This window comes from Elaeis guineensis, chromosome 13 (genome assembly GCF_000442705.2).
Source record: "Elaeis guineensis isolate ETL-2024a chromosome 13, EG11, whole genome shotgun sequence".
NCBI lineage: Eukaryota > Viridiplantae > Streptophyta > Magnoliopsida > Arecales > Arecaceae > Elaeis > Elaeis guineensis.
The window spans coordinates 76,363,086-76,379,779 of NC_026005.2; the positions used below are offsets into that span (position 1 = coordinate 76,363,086).

The following is a 16,694-nucleotide window of genomic DNA, read 5'->3' on the forward strand; positions in this document are numbered from 1 at the left end:
CCTTCGCTACTGTACGGAAAGGAATCCCTTTGGGCGTCGCAGCTGTGGGCAAAGCGGGAGTTGGGGCGCCGCGAGGGAGAGAGCAGCAAGGAAGAGGAAGAGAGAAGGAGATAAGAGTCAGTGGAGTCGATGGGAATGGCGGTGCTCATGGCTTCTCCGAATCCTCCCGTCGCTCTAAGGAGCAAGGCAAGTGGGATCTCCCTCGTCTTCTCCCTCCTTCCGCGGTCTTTTTTTTTTCTTCTCTTTGACTTCCTTTGCGACCATCTTTTCTCATGGATTTGGAGATCGCATGCACTTCTCTTGTTAATTGCTGAACTTCTCTTGGTTCGTCGATGCTTTTTGCGGAAACTTGGATACCAACTGCTGTGTGGAGTTGCGTGCTGGCTGCGATGGAATTAGGGTTTCGAGAATGGTGAAGAAAGATCAGATTAGGGTTTTGATTTGCTCTCCAGCCTTAAATGCTCTCATCTATTTTTCACTCTTAAAGATCCCCCTAGTCCTGGTTGGCAATGAAAATATGAAATTTCTCGGGAAAAAAGTTTAGAAGATTCTGAAGTTTGGCCATAAATAATGAGACGCCTAGATAAGCTAAGAATCGGATTGAGGGAGATAAATGTATCTTTTTGGTATTTTGAGTCTCGCTGTTCAGACTCAACTTGGATTTCTTTTCTCTGTTTTTTTTTTTTTTTTTTTTTTTTTGGAGGGACCTACTTTGATAAACATTCTCAAATCTTTTAGCGTATACATGCTGTTGAGAAGGCTTGGAACATTGACTAATAGGCGTATATTCTTAAGTTGTACATTCTCCAAGATTCTGCTGTTGATGACCATGTTGCATTTTTTTTCTGCTACCTAAAAATTCTTTTTTGAAAAGGCTTGTTTGCTGACTATCTAATTATTCGTAGTTTTAGTCAATCTCCAACTAAGTCATCCAAGAGGAGTTTGTAGTTGTTGTCACTAGTAATCTTTATGATGTTTTGTAATATTCTATTCGGTGCCAAATTGTCCAACATTATATTGTTGATATCCACGCCAAGGAGAAGTGATAAATCTTTGTGGCACCGTTTCTAGGCTGTTTACCTCTCATCATTTTCACAACTTGCGTTTAATACCTATGTAAATGCTGATCGGGTTGGTGATATGAGAAATTCCTTTTTCATTCTATCATTTTATGTAAGGAAGATAATGCTTCCTGCTCGGAAGCTAGAGTACCATACCATGATTAACGCATTTGTTGAAGTTGTCTCTATAATTGTGCCTGCACTCCATCCTGACAATTGAATGTTATATAGAAATACCAAGAATTTTATGATTGACTGTCAATTAGAATGCTGTTGTTATGTTTTTGGGCACCAACTAAGTGTTCGGTGAATTTGACAAACTTTTTATACATCATGCGCCTTAAATTTGTAAGGGATGTTAAAGTATATATTTAGATAATTTATTGAATTTTTATATAAGATTATATTGTATAATTGATGTATTCTTATCTCTGTGGTGATTTTGCCCATGAATATCTTGGCATTTAGCATGTGTAAAATGTACAAATCATTCAAAAGAGCACTTGATGGTTGCCTACAGTTCCAGCAAATGATGAATATCTGAGACCGGATTGTTATCCATGTTTCTGGAACTTATGAGATTGAAATAAGAATTGCATATTGACAAGTATCAATAGGTTGATATGTGCCAAATGTGTAAGTTCATATGGGGAGAGGGGAAGGGGATAGAGAGGCCGAGGTCTGTGAGGATACTAAATGCTGCTGAAAGTCTAATATCTGATTTGCTTCTGATTATTGTGGCTGTAGCTCCTACTTTCACCCTTCATCACTACCGTCATTGTGGCTGATTGCTGCTGCTTTGAATGGGAGACTTTAGCCAAGTTGGGAGGAAGTTAAGGGAGTGAATGTGAAGGGAGAGTAGCAGGGGAAGGGAATGGGAGAGACAGTTGGGTAGAGGAGTGGTAGTAGATAGGACATTTGTTTCCCCAAGTCACTCTTCTGCATTGAATGCAAGAGAAATTGGACCACCTTTTTTCTACAACCACATTTGGACCATCCACTAACAGGAGAGCCCACTTTATTTGGTTCTCCTACTAGTCGAAGTAGTTTGGTTTAGATGATGTCTAAAGGGTGTTTATTATGTATTGGACTAGCTTCCCAACCTTGCGGCATTTCATTTCTAGTTTAGAGTAACTAGTTAATTAATTCTTAGAAAATCATTGATTAATGAAAGTTCTGCCAAATGGGGTTGCATTTTTTTTTTCTTTTTGATGTGATTAGTGGTCAACTGATACAGATATAACTAAAAATAAACCCATCATCTGTGATACGCATGATTGATTACGAAAGATGAATAATTTGATAATTCATTGTGATTCCATCAATCAATAAATTGTTCGAAATCATATTGTTTAAATTAGACCATTTTCAATCGATATGAAACATTTCACCAAGTTTGTTTGCATGAAGATTTAGAAGGGAACTAGCATCTAATGAATGGCCGTGATCCCATCAGCTGTTAAAATATTTAATTTTAGGTTCTATACCATCATATATGTAAAATTTATATGCCCATTCATGTATGTCCATACTTACATATGTATTGTATATATAACTTAATGAGTTATTCCTCTCAGCAAATGACAAATATATGCCCATGTATTGCACTAAATGGTCTTACATATGTGGGGTATCTTTTGTCATTTGGCCCATGCCACCAATGCACAGAAAAGAGTAATAATCATCAAAATGATCATTATAGAAAAAGGTGTTTTGATGGAATGACTAAATAACAAAAACACTCTCATGCATACATGACTTTGATACAATCCATGAGGGATAAACTTGTCATTTGCATATAGGAGCAACTTAAAAGATGCTTTGTTGGGAGTGTTATTATAATTCTACCATCCATATACATATATGAGATAGAGAGGCTGAAGAGGATTGGAGGAGTGTGTAATAGAATTTGATATCTTGTTTTAATCAGTTTCTTATGAAGTTTGTGTACCATATACTATACTGAGAAGTAAACTCTTGCTATTGCCTAATGTGTTGTAACTTCTTTAGAATAGAGGTGTTAAGATTTTGCAAAGTAAAGAGTATAGTATGTCCCAACGAGCTTTATGCAATGTTCAAGCTTCATATTTAATTAGCTACCAATTGTTTTCAGGTGTATATGGAAAAATGCACAAAGCAATTGCTGTAATTGGAAATAGTTGCACTTCCTCATACCTTTCATCTTATTTAGTCTTACAAGTATGCAATTTATCCTATAAATAACAAATGCACATAAATGATCCCATTTTTAAATTTAAATTTGAAACATTTTCAATTATTCCTTTTGTTTCAAAAAAAGATTTTTTTCCCCATGTAAGATCCATTGATAGATCACCTCTCACATCAAATTTCAACTTGATTGAGTGCTCTTAGACTCAATCTTGCAATAATGGGTAATCAAGTAAAGCAAGAAATGCATCCTCAAATCCAGAGAGTGTTCTGACCATGGTAAAGTTAGATTAGAAGATAAGATAATTCATGTTTTCAAGGCCAAAGCACAGGAAATCAAGGATCATCTTCAATGGATAGCATACAATAAATGTAGATGACTAATCAACAGGTCCATAAAATCAGAGGGTGTGGACATTCCGAGTGTTACTATAGTATCCTCAACTTCACTGCAGTGGAAAACATATAACTAAAAAAGGAGGCTTTTGCATGTATACCCTTCTAAATACGTGAAATCGAATGAATACTCTCATAAAGTTGCTATTTGTATATATATCCTTATAAAACCTTGTTTTGCATGCATATCCTTTGTTATGTATGTATGTATGTATGTAAGAAGAAAAAATTATAGGTGTTCATGCAACTCCACATATTTAGGAGGGTATATACGCAAAAAAACTCCTTAAAAAATTGATCACAACTGCATTGAGACTTGCCAAGTCTTTCATAACTTGGTTGAATCAATAAGTCAAATAAAAAGGCCAAGTAATATTGTTAATTTTTTTGTTTAAGATCTTAATTTAGTCAAGTTGGAATAATTCTATTCTCGCATTTGATTTTTGATGTAATTATCATAATTGAGTCTATGATATTTATATATTCTTCATTATTTTTGGAAGATTCAGGCATATTGAGTTTAAATTAATTATAGATGTTTAGATCAGTGAAATGACTTTTAGTGAGTTATCAATGGTGAATTATTTGTTTATTGAGGTGAGAATTTCACAAAAATGTCATGATTTCTTTGATAAGAATTGATGTCAACATGGGATCATGCAGCATGGTAATACTGATTTTTTTCTGCCACCCTCAATTAAGAGTGACTGAATTATCTTCATTGGAATTGATTTCTACCATTTGAGCATATGCTACAAAGCATGTGATTGAATTTATTCAATTTGGAGCACATGCTCAAATGGCATAAGTCAAATCTAGTGAAGATAGTTCAGTTATTCTTAATTGAAAAGGGTGACAAAAAAAGATCAATATTATCATGCTGCACGATCTTATGTCAATATCATACTTATGGAATAAGTCATGATGCCTTTATGAAATTCTCGTCTTAACAAACAAACAATAACTTAATATTTGTAAATCAGTAAAAAAAAATTTATTGATCTAAATATCTATGATTAATTTAAGTTCAATATGTTTTAATCTTTTAAAATAATGAAAAATATATAGATGTCATAGACTCAATCCAATTCTATCAAAATCAAATGGAGAATAGCATTATCAAAATAATCGTCGAATATTCCAACTTGACTGGGTTAAGATCTTAAACAAAGAAAATTGACAATGCGAATTGGCCTTTTTCTTTTGACTTGTTGATCCAATTGAATCATGAAAGACTGGACAAATTTCAGGTAAGTTTTGATCATTGTTTAATGGGATTGTTTGAGTGCATATGCTCCTAAATATGCAAAATTACATGAATATCCTTGTGAAGTTCCTATTTGCATATATACCCTTATAACTTTTTCTTTTTGTATATCTATGTATAAGGGTATTTAAGTCATTTTAATTTAAACTATTTATTTTTTAACAGCATTTGATGGTATGGGTACATATGCCGAGCACATAACATGCAAAAGATATTGCTGAGCATGTGATATTTGTAACAATAACATTTATTTTGTCTACTTTCTTGCTATGAAATCTGAAGCAATCCCTGACTCATGAACAAATTATGGTTTTTAACACAATGTTTTTTATAGCAGTTTCTTAACACAATGTTTTTTATAGCAATTTGTTAACACAATGTTATGAAATATACATTGGTACATCCGATCAAAATTTGAGAAGTTATTTAAAATGCTTTGGCATCATTAATTTTTCCTTGCAGATAGAGACTTCCCAGAGCCAGAGAACTCTAGCCCATTACAGAGCCTCAGTATCCATAGGATCTCATTCTAGGTGTCATTTTTTGACTCATTCCGTTAAAATACGAGCTGCTGAACATTTTGGTGAGCCAAAAAATGTAACTGATTACCTGGATGATTTAGTAAAGAGCTTGTGGGAGACTTCTCCCAGACCGCTGAAAGAGTTCCCATGGAAGGAAGCTAAATATATGATTCTGGAGCGCTTGCTCTTTCATGGACAGAAGGCTTTTAAATGGTCCATTATTGTGCTTCTTGTTGTCAGTTCTGTATCAGATGTATTGCTCGCAATCTCAAGAAATAGAGAGCTTATGATTCCCATTGGTTTATTCATAGGTGTTGCACTGACAGATTTCTTCAGGGAGTTCTTGCATGAGTATTTTCGGAGTATGAAGGTTAGCTTATTGTACACTTGCAATCAATTACTTTATTCCTAGTCGATAAACCTCATTGCTTCCAGTGGCTGTTGGACAGGATGAATCTTTTAAGCATCTCGTGGGCATTGGATTGTTTTTTGTGCTCATTAAGCTTATCTCGTTAAGCTTTGAAGTTCCAAGGCGGGTATTGTTTTCTCATATTGGGAATGGTGGCTTGATGCAAGTCTTCTGGTTATCAAAAGAGTTGCGGCATACTGAGGATAAGCATCAGAAAGAACAAAGGCTGGATGTCTCATCACCAGAAGTTCAAGGGACTTGAATGTGTGGCTTTACTGCATAAAGAGAATGCTGTCATAGGCTGGATCATGAGTTACCTGACTTTTGGTTTTTGCCTAGTGATGAGTTCTTCCAGGGTCTGAATTCTCGGTATAAATTTTGTGAAGTCGCACCTCTTTTCTGAGGCCGTAGAGCATCATCTGCATGCAAATTGTAATTCGCATAATTTTGAATCAGATATGAATTAACTCAGATCGTCAATCCGGTCAAATCAACTTTGTTTTTCAACAAGATCCCACGTCTGTGAAGTGATAAGCCTTTCAATTGTGATATTCAGCAGTGAACTGAGATTCCTGGATCCTTAAGCTGTTTGATTCAATTCATTGGGAACAGTGGTATAAAGAGAAGATCCCAATGATAAACAATATTTACAAAACAACGCTGCTGTTCCATAAGCGCCTATACTATCTGTGGTTGATGGCAACCAAAAAAAAAAAAAAAAAAGAAGTCAAATAGGCAACTTTACATTGATGAATCATATCCTGATAAGGTGAGATGCTGCATGTCTTTGTACTAGGCACGAGAGTCCCAAGTTGGGTGTGCAGTGATACTGATTTCATGAGAGCGGTCTGTTATGCTGACTTTACTAATGATTGATCCATCGTCATCACCTACATCCGGAGAGGTAGCAGCTGGTGCGGACTGGCAATAAGCTGTGAGCAGCAGTTGATGAATTTCTTCCATCCTGCCAGATTGCTCGTCATCTCGGTCCATCTCGATAAGATCCTGAGGGCACCCAAATCATGCATGAGAAGGTAGATCTATTTATTCATCGCCTCAAGTTCGGAATGCTGGACAAGTACTTCTCAGGATCGCCGCATTAAGCGGTGTCACTGAGAAGATCCAACCTGCGACAAAACCAGAGGTGCTCCAAAATACAACCAATAAATCATTACAGCCGTGCTTGATTATCAGGAACTGAAATCAAGAATTTTTTTTATTTTTTTTTAAAGCTTTCCCCATTATCTATTACTGGGAATCATCACTAACCCATTCTGGTTTCCATACTTGTACAAGTTGATCTTGAATGAATAAAACAAATCTTGTATAATATTATAGTTTGCAAAACATATCTGATGGGTACTGTAATTATATAAATAATCATCAATAATTTAATAGAATTGTATTGTAACATAATATAATATGTTAACATCAACTATACGATTGAATTGTTTGTAATATAATTAATATGATTACTTATCATATTTAATAATAGCTAATATAATATACATATATAATAATATAATATTCAATAAATTATACCATAAATTCCTCTTTTCATGAATATATTATAAGAAACAAATTATTAATTTTGATAATGGACTAGTTAGAATAAAATATTGTACTAGAAACATCATAATGATGCACAAATGCATCATGTTAATGATATATTATATGTTAATATCATTATCTTTTAAATATTCAATAAGTTATAATATATATAATATGAAATAAACAATACAATACAATAAGATATATGATATTAATATTTGGTCGGTCAAATTTTAAGTCAAATCCAATGAGATGAAAACATAAGACACTATTCGACACTAATAATTTAAGTCATTGAAATTGACCTACTACTTTTAGAATATAGATATATAAAAAATTATATAATTTAAAAATCTCTAGCCTATACATTAAGTAGTCAAAAAATGATACTATATCTCGTTATTTAAAATTTTATCTTAATCTCCTAATGTATGATCCAGAGATCTCTAAATTTTATAGCTTTTAGCCTATAAGCAATTTACAAGTAGTATATTCCATTCAATAGGTCAGATCATCAATGTCGGATCTTGTCTTCCAATTTTACAAACTAAATCTGACTTGAAATCCAATCAAATCCTAATCTACCTAATAGTACAATACAATAAGAGACAATAAGATGCAATATTTTTAATACTATATATAAACTATGTAATTATATATCATTATTTTTGCAGGATTGTATATTGGATTATATAACATAATATAATATTTTATTATTTAATAATAAATATATCTTGCTATTATACATTTTCAAGATACAACTGAGGTTAATAAATATAATTGAACAAGGTTTTTTCATCTTATTACTAGTCAAACATATACCCAATATTATGGAAATCAATACCCAATCCATAGCTGCACATTTACCTATTTTTATGGGAATCCAATATCCATTAGAATCGATATTCTCTTATCTAAATGAGTTATGAAACACAAATGAACCAGAATGGGAAATTGATATCCATTTCAGAGCTTCCATTGTAAGAAATCAAACTTCGCCTGGGAGTAAGATAATCGGCATCAGTTTCGTGCACGTTAAAAGTAATGCTGCCATCTGTCATGAGGGGATTCATGAAAATGGATGCGTTACAAGGGTGATTGAACATTAATTTGCTAAGCCAGCATTACTAGGCCTAAGGAAATTTCCTCCGCACTTCACAGGTGCCCTCAATCATTTTCGAATCATGTTCAGGGATGAAAAAGCACAGCATTATTGAGAGAGGTGTAAGAGCCATCTCAGTGGGATTCTGGCTATTGCTGCTCCAATAGTTTCTAAAATCTCCCAGCAGAGTATGCAAATATAGCTCAGTCACAGCAAAACATATGAATTGAACTAAAAATCTTCTAAAGAAGAGGTGGGGGAAAATGGTTAGCAGGATGGCTTGCAAGTGCAAGAGCTCCATCTCACATGACTACGTACTCTATGGCGTACTTCCATTTATGCAGAGACAGATCCTCCTATAAATGGCTAATAGTCAATTAAAAGACTGAGCAAGTCATCCAGAGCATTGCAAAAACTAACCTGTGCAGATATATTATTGAACATGGGGTAAAACCGCTGCCTGCAGTATTCATTGAAGAGGATTGTAGCAATCACAAGAGGAATGGTGAAACCTGAAGCACCTGGATATCTCTTCATCCCAAAAACTCCAAGAGCTATTATCTGTGTCAGTATTAGAGAGAAGATTGCTGTGTTGTGCACAATGGGCCACATTTGCCCTCCAGATTCATATTTTGAACAATATACATTCATAATCTGCAAATTTGAAGAGGGAACCAAGAGACATTATATTATAAATGCCCAACACTAGGGATGGCAGATGAATTTAAAAGTCAACAGAAATTACTAATAAAACATGCCTGTGCAAGGTCTTCCAAATATTAGCAAACCCTCCCTCAAACAGTATGACAATAATAATATTAGTGGATGATGGACTTTATAGTTAATTAAACTTTGACTTGTGACACAAAAACTCGATGTTCAAGGTATTAACATTTAGAAAGAAACCATCTACTGTATAAGCATGTGAATAGATGAAGACAAACTTAACATATATTTATTTTTTTTTTCAAGAGAAAGGGAGAGACCCACCTTCTGTTATTACTCAGGTTCAAATACTTTCAGATGCCTCCAAGACTTGAACCTAGAACTTCTCCTTCTTAGGAGGGGTGTGTGAGTGTGATCATGAAGGTAATGCTAATGCCGATGCACAGCCCCATAGCATTACCATTTCCATTTTATGCACCAATAATGACTGTTATCATTATATATATATATATATATATATATATATATATATTTTTTTTTTTTTTTTTCTAGGCATTTACTGTACAAAATATAATTGTCTCACCTGGTTGCGATACACCACATAACCAAGGAAGAAGTACACCAGCAAGAAGGGCAATATTAGAGGTGCCAAAATGGAACAAGTGAAACCAAGTAGGCCGAACACGAGAACTCTTGGAACTTCAGTGTGATATGGAAAGGATGGAACAGACTCTGGATCTTCCTGAAGTCGGAGTATATTTTTTCTCACAAAATTGTATACTAGGGCAAAAGTTTGCATTATTTCAGAAGATAAACTTGCCCATCCTGATGTCAGAACATGAGTCATGAAAAATGTTGACTGTTTCATAGAAAAAGTGAAGTCACTAAAAGATCAATTCTTCTAAAAATTATTTTACAACAAACTAATACATATTAAAATAATATTATTATGAGCATTCATGTCATAGTGAACCTAGAAAGAGAATATACTAAAACGATATCCAAAAAAAGAAAATACTAAGAATAAAAGCTAAAATTCTCATACTAAAGCTTAATTATGATGCCTGATCACTCTTTTAACATTCGCAGAACATGCTTCAATATGCAGAGCTTAGATATCAAGGTACAGACGCATATCAGTCACTGGCTGGTTCAATATATACCTCCATATGAGGGTAAGTATAGGTTTGATACATTTCACTGTGGCTCAGTAGAAATAAGCAACAAGAGAGAGAGAGAGAGAGAGAGAGAGGTGTATTAAGCATCACAGGTGAATATGCCTTGATATGGTGGGATATGGACTGGTTCTTGTGCACATAACTAAAATCAGCGTGTACCAAAGACCGTAGCCAGTACAGGACATACTGTCTGGTACAGGGCCACTATGGGTGGCTATTAAATCCTTGCACAAATGGCATTCATTCCACTGACAATAATTTCCTATTATCATACCAAAAATTAGGATCACTCAGGCTTATGACACCCGATCTCTCTCTCTCTCTCTGTGTGTGTGTGTGATGAAAAGAGAGGTAACAAGCACCAACAAGACCTGATCTAATATACCATAGAATAGGAGATAATAATCACCTGCTCAGGAACAGCTTTGGCAAGCAAGGAAGGAATGTCTTTTGGTGTAGAAATGACATCCAGCTTGTTTAGGACTGTACCAGATATAACATTAACAAAAAAGACAGTCCAGATGGTAAAATATAATACTTTGCAACAAGCGCTCTTTTTTCTGCCGCTGCGGGAAATAGGTCCTTCAACAGCAGAAAATAGCATCATTATTGGAGGAACAGTATAGATGAGTAGCTGTAAAAGGACACTAGGAAGGTAGCCTGACACTAGTCGCACCAAGATATTCCTGCAGCAGATAATAAATTATTATCATCTAGAAAGCCATACAGGAGCTCCATATTGACTCAAAAAGATAGGTGCACCAGCAAAATACACAAAAAATGGACCATAAGTGGTAGGAATTAATTAGTTTTCAAGATTCCTTGGGCACAAAAAAGAATACATTCCTAAAATTACAAAGCAAACAGAAAATACCTGAAAGAAGAACATAGAAAAGACAGAAAATATAGGACACAAGAACTAGCAGCAACAAAGAATTGCTCGATAGACCAAAGTTAAATCATCAACAAGGCATAACTTCATGTTTAAGAAAGCATTGTCTTGCAACATTCAATACCCAAAAAAAAAGTTTGCAATGATGAACTGCTGATATTGATTAAACTCTATTGTATTGCAAATTAAGGAGTCTTAAGTAAAAGCACATATATAGTAAGCCCACATAATCTTAGGAAAATGATATCTTCATGTCATAAACTTTAAGCACTCTAGTAGTCCATGCACCAAAAAGTTTTACAAATCTGAGTCTACATTCTATACGAAGTTCAGTTATAGGAAAATGGTTCTCCATGTAATGAACAAAGGTATTCTGAGTTCATGATCTGCAGTCTATTAGAACAATTCACATTTCTTGATCATAACCTATGACATAGTTCATAATTTAGCATCAATGTAACACTGCAAAGGCTTCATCATTCATATCAATTAAGCAGTCCAAAAGGTCAGCTATTTTGTTCCTAAAGGAAAGATACATTAATCTTCAGATGATAAATGGCCAGGAAAAACCTAATTGGAAAAAATCAAGTACAAGACATTCAATGGATGTTGCACTATCACATTATCCATAATAGATCATGACCTAGAAGAAATGTATGGAATAAAAGACAAATCAAGTCAGCAACACATCTAATGTATTTATAAGAACTTAGGATGCCCTTTTCATATACTAGCTTAGTTCCTAAACAGTTCCACGGAAGAAAATTAAGTAACAATGATTAACAAACAACACTAACTGATGAAGAATACACATTACTTATTGCAAAAACAATTACCAGATTTAGTTACCTCTTAATTATAATGTTCACAAAGGGTAGCTTCTCTTTCAATTCTTCCAGTTGCGTTAAACCTTGTAAAAGTGTGATTGGAGGAACTAACAGAATCATAAGAAAAGTACTAGCTACAAGAATTGTTATCCGACGAATCCAAAGCTGTCTGTATGGTATCCAAAGGTTTGGCCAATAAACATCATGTGGTTCTGGAGCGGGGTCTGTGACCCATAGCATGGGGTTTGATGACTGAAGAACCTGTGAAGCAACAACTGCAGCATAGCGGGTCTTGAAAAAAACAAAAGCAGCCGAGCATTCCTGTGTGAAAGAAAGAAAAGAAAAAAAAATAGTCCAATGATAACAATAATTTATCAGTTACCCCTCCTTTAATCACTTTTGTGCAGGAAAAATAAAGAATACATGCTGAATGCTCTACCCTTCTGTTAGCTTTGGAAGGTTTTAAACATATTATTTGTGTTATTTTTTTTTAAGCCAAATGGCAGTTTAACATATTATTTCAGTATTTGCATCCTGAATGTTGTTCTTCTACCAATATCTTTAACATTTATTAAGAGTGTCCTATTAAATAACTTCCAAGGTATTAAGTTAACTACACTGAAAACATTAAAATAGAAGGTAAATCGAAAACAAGGAGACCACACTCCATGTGATTGCTTATGCACTAAATTAGTCATGTAGCTTACAATCAAGACAAGAACAGGAGTTTCATTATCAATGGTTGGCAAATGTACACCTCCTTGTAATGATAACCATGAAGAAAAACATTTTGGCATCAAGTTCACAAACCATCAAACTAAGAGAAAGAGAAAGAGAAAGAGAAGCAATATAATTCAATACACCATTGCATTTCCTAACATTTTAAGATTATCATGAACTAGAATGCAGGCTAGATGCAATAAATGCTTGCATCCATGGTTTATAAGAGAAAGAGGAACTAGAGTGGATTATTGCACAAACTCGCTAATTCAACAGAGTCAAGTGCATACCCTAACTCACAGTTTGAGTTCATACTGAACCAAACTGAAGTTAGATGCAAGATAGCAATTTCTTCATCCATGGTTTATTTCCATCTCTCATATTTGACAGCAATAGTGAAATGGGAGAATCCAGCTTAGAAGCTAGAACTTGAAACAATGAGAAAAATATGGAAAGAAAATAGTGTCACCTATGGAAGGCAAGTTTATCCTTTAGAAACTGGCACAATACTGAGAGTCTGAGTCCAATCATAAAATGAATCCTGGCTGGAATTGTTAGTGCAATTGGCTTTAACTGGTCTTAGAAAGTATCAAAGGGAAAGAAATTAGGTAAGTTGGATACATGGATTTTCCTGAAGAAAACATTAAATCAATGCTTATGGTTGCTCTTGATAGGGAAAACTAGTGGTGCAGTGAGTTTGAAAGATGGAACTTTGAAAGATGGAACCATGATCCAAAGGATGAATGCTCAACTTCCCTTGGGGCAATACTACATCACTCAAGATAAAGGAACAGTTCAAAAGAATCATGTCAAGATAAGTAAGCCTAGCTAGTGACAGGACCAAGGCACTCGTTACCGTATGAAGGAATTGCACCAAATAAGACACATCTGATGGGTTTTTGCTGCTAAATTTCTAAGGTTGACAGTAAGCAAGGATAGTATCCAGTGTGCCCACACATGAAAAAGATTAATAGATTAATCAAGTGCCTCAGTTAATTAGATTTGACAAAGAAAAACATTGCCTAGATGGGGCTGACCAATAGGACAAATAATGATATCGACCCACATAAAAGGGATTTAAATAACTGCCAAAATGATTAAAAAAAGAAGGATGAAATTTCAAAATTTATCTAAACATCACCACTGAGCACTTGCTTGGATGGTATCGCCCTTGTCACTTGGGCAAGGGGGCAGGGATTCAATTCCAGTTGGTGTCAGTTTTTGAGGGGTGGTTTGGGTATAAGGTAGAATGGTAGGGATTAGCCCTGCATCTCAAATAAACAAATAAATAATATCTACCACATACTCTCAATAATGGCCATATCTCATGGTCTCAAGATTCCTCAAACCATCATACTTTCATCTACATTAACTTTGGTAGTCCCTAACTTCTCTGGACCTCCTAAGACAATTAAGCACCTCTTTAGGGTTTGAACTAGAATTACCTATGTAGTACATTGGAATAGAAAACAAGAAGACTTATCCCATATGGGCTTCATCAAGGTATGATGTGTTAAAATTTGAGAATGTATACAGTTGCCTTGCAATATTTGCTCAACACCATAATTGGCAAACAACTAATGACTAGCGCAAGAGTTGGGCCCATCTAGAAGAGGCTAATTGGCAAGTAAGGCCACTCACCCTTCTGGTTGTGCAAGTTAACATTTTAAGCTAATGCAACCAAGAAGCATTCCTCCAGGGTACTGTAAACTTAGCAAAGAGCACAGTTAGAGAACAAAGAAGTCAAGGTTTTAAATAGGAAACCAAGTTCATCTCTTAGGTGCATTACCATAAAGCCATATCTTAGGTAGGTACATGTAAAGCCTGTGAAGTCAAATCCACTTCATTCTAATTTCATAAGTCACTTATGCAAATGCCTTTTGGGTGGTTGCATTGTGAGTTCATGAAAGGCTAGGGATGTCAACCAGCCATTTGGCGAGCCCAATTTTATGCTGTTCCAGTCAGATCCATTGTTAAGGCTGCCAAGAAATGTTATGCATTCCCGGATATAATTTATATGGGATGAACAGAGTAAAGGAAAAGGAATTAGAGAAAGGTGTGCTTCCTATTAGGATTATGTTGGAGCATTTGGGGATTTATATATAACATTAGGCTTCAAATTTGATATCCCATTCTTGTAACATGTAGTCTACTTTAAGAATATATAGAAGTGCTATTGCATGATTGTTCTGCACATAAAGCTTGTGAATTGGCAAACGATATAAACTTTTCTTGCTATCTCCGGATTATCACAGTTCTCTGATTGCTATATTTCTTTGCTATCTATGCATGAGTACTGTAAGGGTCAGTGAGTAGGGTTGCAGATGAGTCAGTTTGACTTATGACCCGACTTGGTCATAGCCAATAAGATATGACCAGATCCATCATGCGAGACTCTGGGTTGGGTTAGGGTCAAAAATGGGACCCAATATGGAAACTGAGTTAGGTCTAGATTTTGTATTTCTAACCCAGCCCAACCCAATAAAACCTGTCCCAGAACCTAAATTATATAAAAGCCTTTTGCTTCATCCTAAATATCTTTAAAATTCATCAAGTAAACCTTATATAAACTAGTCAATCTTGTTCATCTCAACAAACCCCAACTCTTCTCGCCTACTTTCATTTAATTATATTTGAACACTCAATGGTTGTTTTGGTAGATTTTTATTTACAATATTCTCAACTCTCAAGTATATCCATATTTATTATTTTAGGATTATAATTTATAAACTTGTAGCTTAAGAATGCTGATTTTCTTAGATCAAATTAAAAAAGCCTTTTGAATAAAAATTCATGTTTAAGTTGGCTTGTAGTTCTATTCAAAAAATTTTGATTTATATTATTATCAAGTATTATAGTTTTTAGTTATAAAATAATAGAAAATGTTTGACCCAAATTGTAGGCCCAATCCAACCCTATCCTGACCTGAACTTGAATATTTTGGATTGTGTCTAGGTCATACTTGACCCTAACTGAACTAATTGACCCGTTGGTTCTAAAATCTTTCCGATGGACCCAACTAACCTGACCAGATCAACCAATGGGTTGGGTTCGAATCCAAAATCAAGACCCAAACATAAAACCAAGTTGGGTCTATGTCCAGCATCCTCTGGCCCAAACCAATCCATTTGCAGCCAATCCACGATCCAAGTGAAACTTACAATCCACTTTAGGAAAATATACAGAAGTGCTATTGCATTGTTGTCATGTGTATAATGGTTATGAATTGGCAAATGACATAAATTTTGCTTGCTATGTATGGATTATTGTGGTCTTGTGGTTCTCTCATTGCAATATTTCCTTGCTGCCTATGCATGCATACGATAAGAGTTAGTGAATTTTGTGGCTCTGGGAAACTCAAACCATACCTTAACTATGATTTAGTAACATGCTGATTGATACCTAATATATCTAGGTTCTGATTGTATCTAATTAAGGTTCTCAGAACTGTCCCGAACCGAGCGATTTGAAGCGTGCTGAACTGGACCGACGGGGAACCAAGATGGTTCCGACGGAGAACACGGCACATGCTGGTGCCAGGGAAGAAAGAGAGGGAAATAAAGGCAGAGAGAGAGAGGAGGACGCCGTCGGAAGCCGATGGTGGCCCTCTACGGCCGTCGAAGGGTGGCGGAAGCTGCTGTGACTCGGTTCGCCTGATGGGGCTGCTGCAACGAGCAAGAAAGAGAGAGGGAGAAGGGGGGAGACCATCGAAGATGGGAGGACAGGACAGCGGAGAGGCCATCGAAGGACTCTGGATGGCTGCCATGGCCATCAGGCGGCGGAAGCGGCGCAGGCGACGTCGCGGTCATGAAACAGGGGTTGTCGCCCTTGTTCACGCGTGGTCCTTTTTTAAAAATGGGGATTAACAGTGAAGCCGGCAAACCATTTGCTGGTTTTACTGTTTAAATTTTTTTTAAAAAAAAATAAAATCAGTG

The 16,694-nt window shown here is 35.4% G+C and overlaps 2 protein-coding genes across 3 annotated transcripts in view; one reads left to right on the plus strand and one right to left on the minus strand.

Annotated features, from left to right (window-relative positions):
• On the plus strand, positions 1–6,333 carry LOC105055887 (uncharacterized). Its single transcript, XM_073247728.1, has 3 exons — positions 1–190; positions 5,360–5,784; positions 5,864–6,333. Exons 1-3 carry the CDS (start codon positions 130–132, stop codon positions 6,083–6,085), a joined length of 708 nt encoding a protein of 235 aa, XP_073103829.1. The 5' UTR covers positions 1–129; the 3' UTR covers positions 6,086–6,333.
• Positions 6,334–6,382: 49 nt separating this feature from the next.
• LOC105055888 (CSC1-like protein RXW8) overlaps positions 6,383–16,694 on the minus strand; it is a 38,108-nt gene continuing 27,796 nt past the window's right edge. For both annotated transcript variants that reach the window (XM_073247727.1, XM_019854609.3), the window contains exons 7-11: positions 12,062–12,360; positions 10,730–11,006; positions 9,726–10,001; positions 8,897–9,130; positions 6,383–6,828 (exon numbers count right to left, since the gene is read on the minus strand). In XM_073247727.1, the coding sequence (XP_073103828.1) occupies positions 6,616–6,828; positions 8,897–9,130; positions 9,726–10,001; positions 10,730–11,006; positions 12,062–12,360 (1,299 nt within the window). In that variant the 3' untranslated portion in view covers positions 6,383–6,615. The remainder of the gene's footprint in view (positions 6,829–8,896; positions 9,131–9,725; positions 10,002–10,729; positions 11,007–12,061; positions 12,361–16,694) is intronic.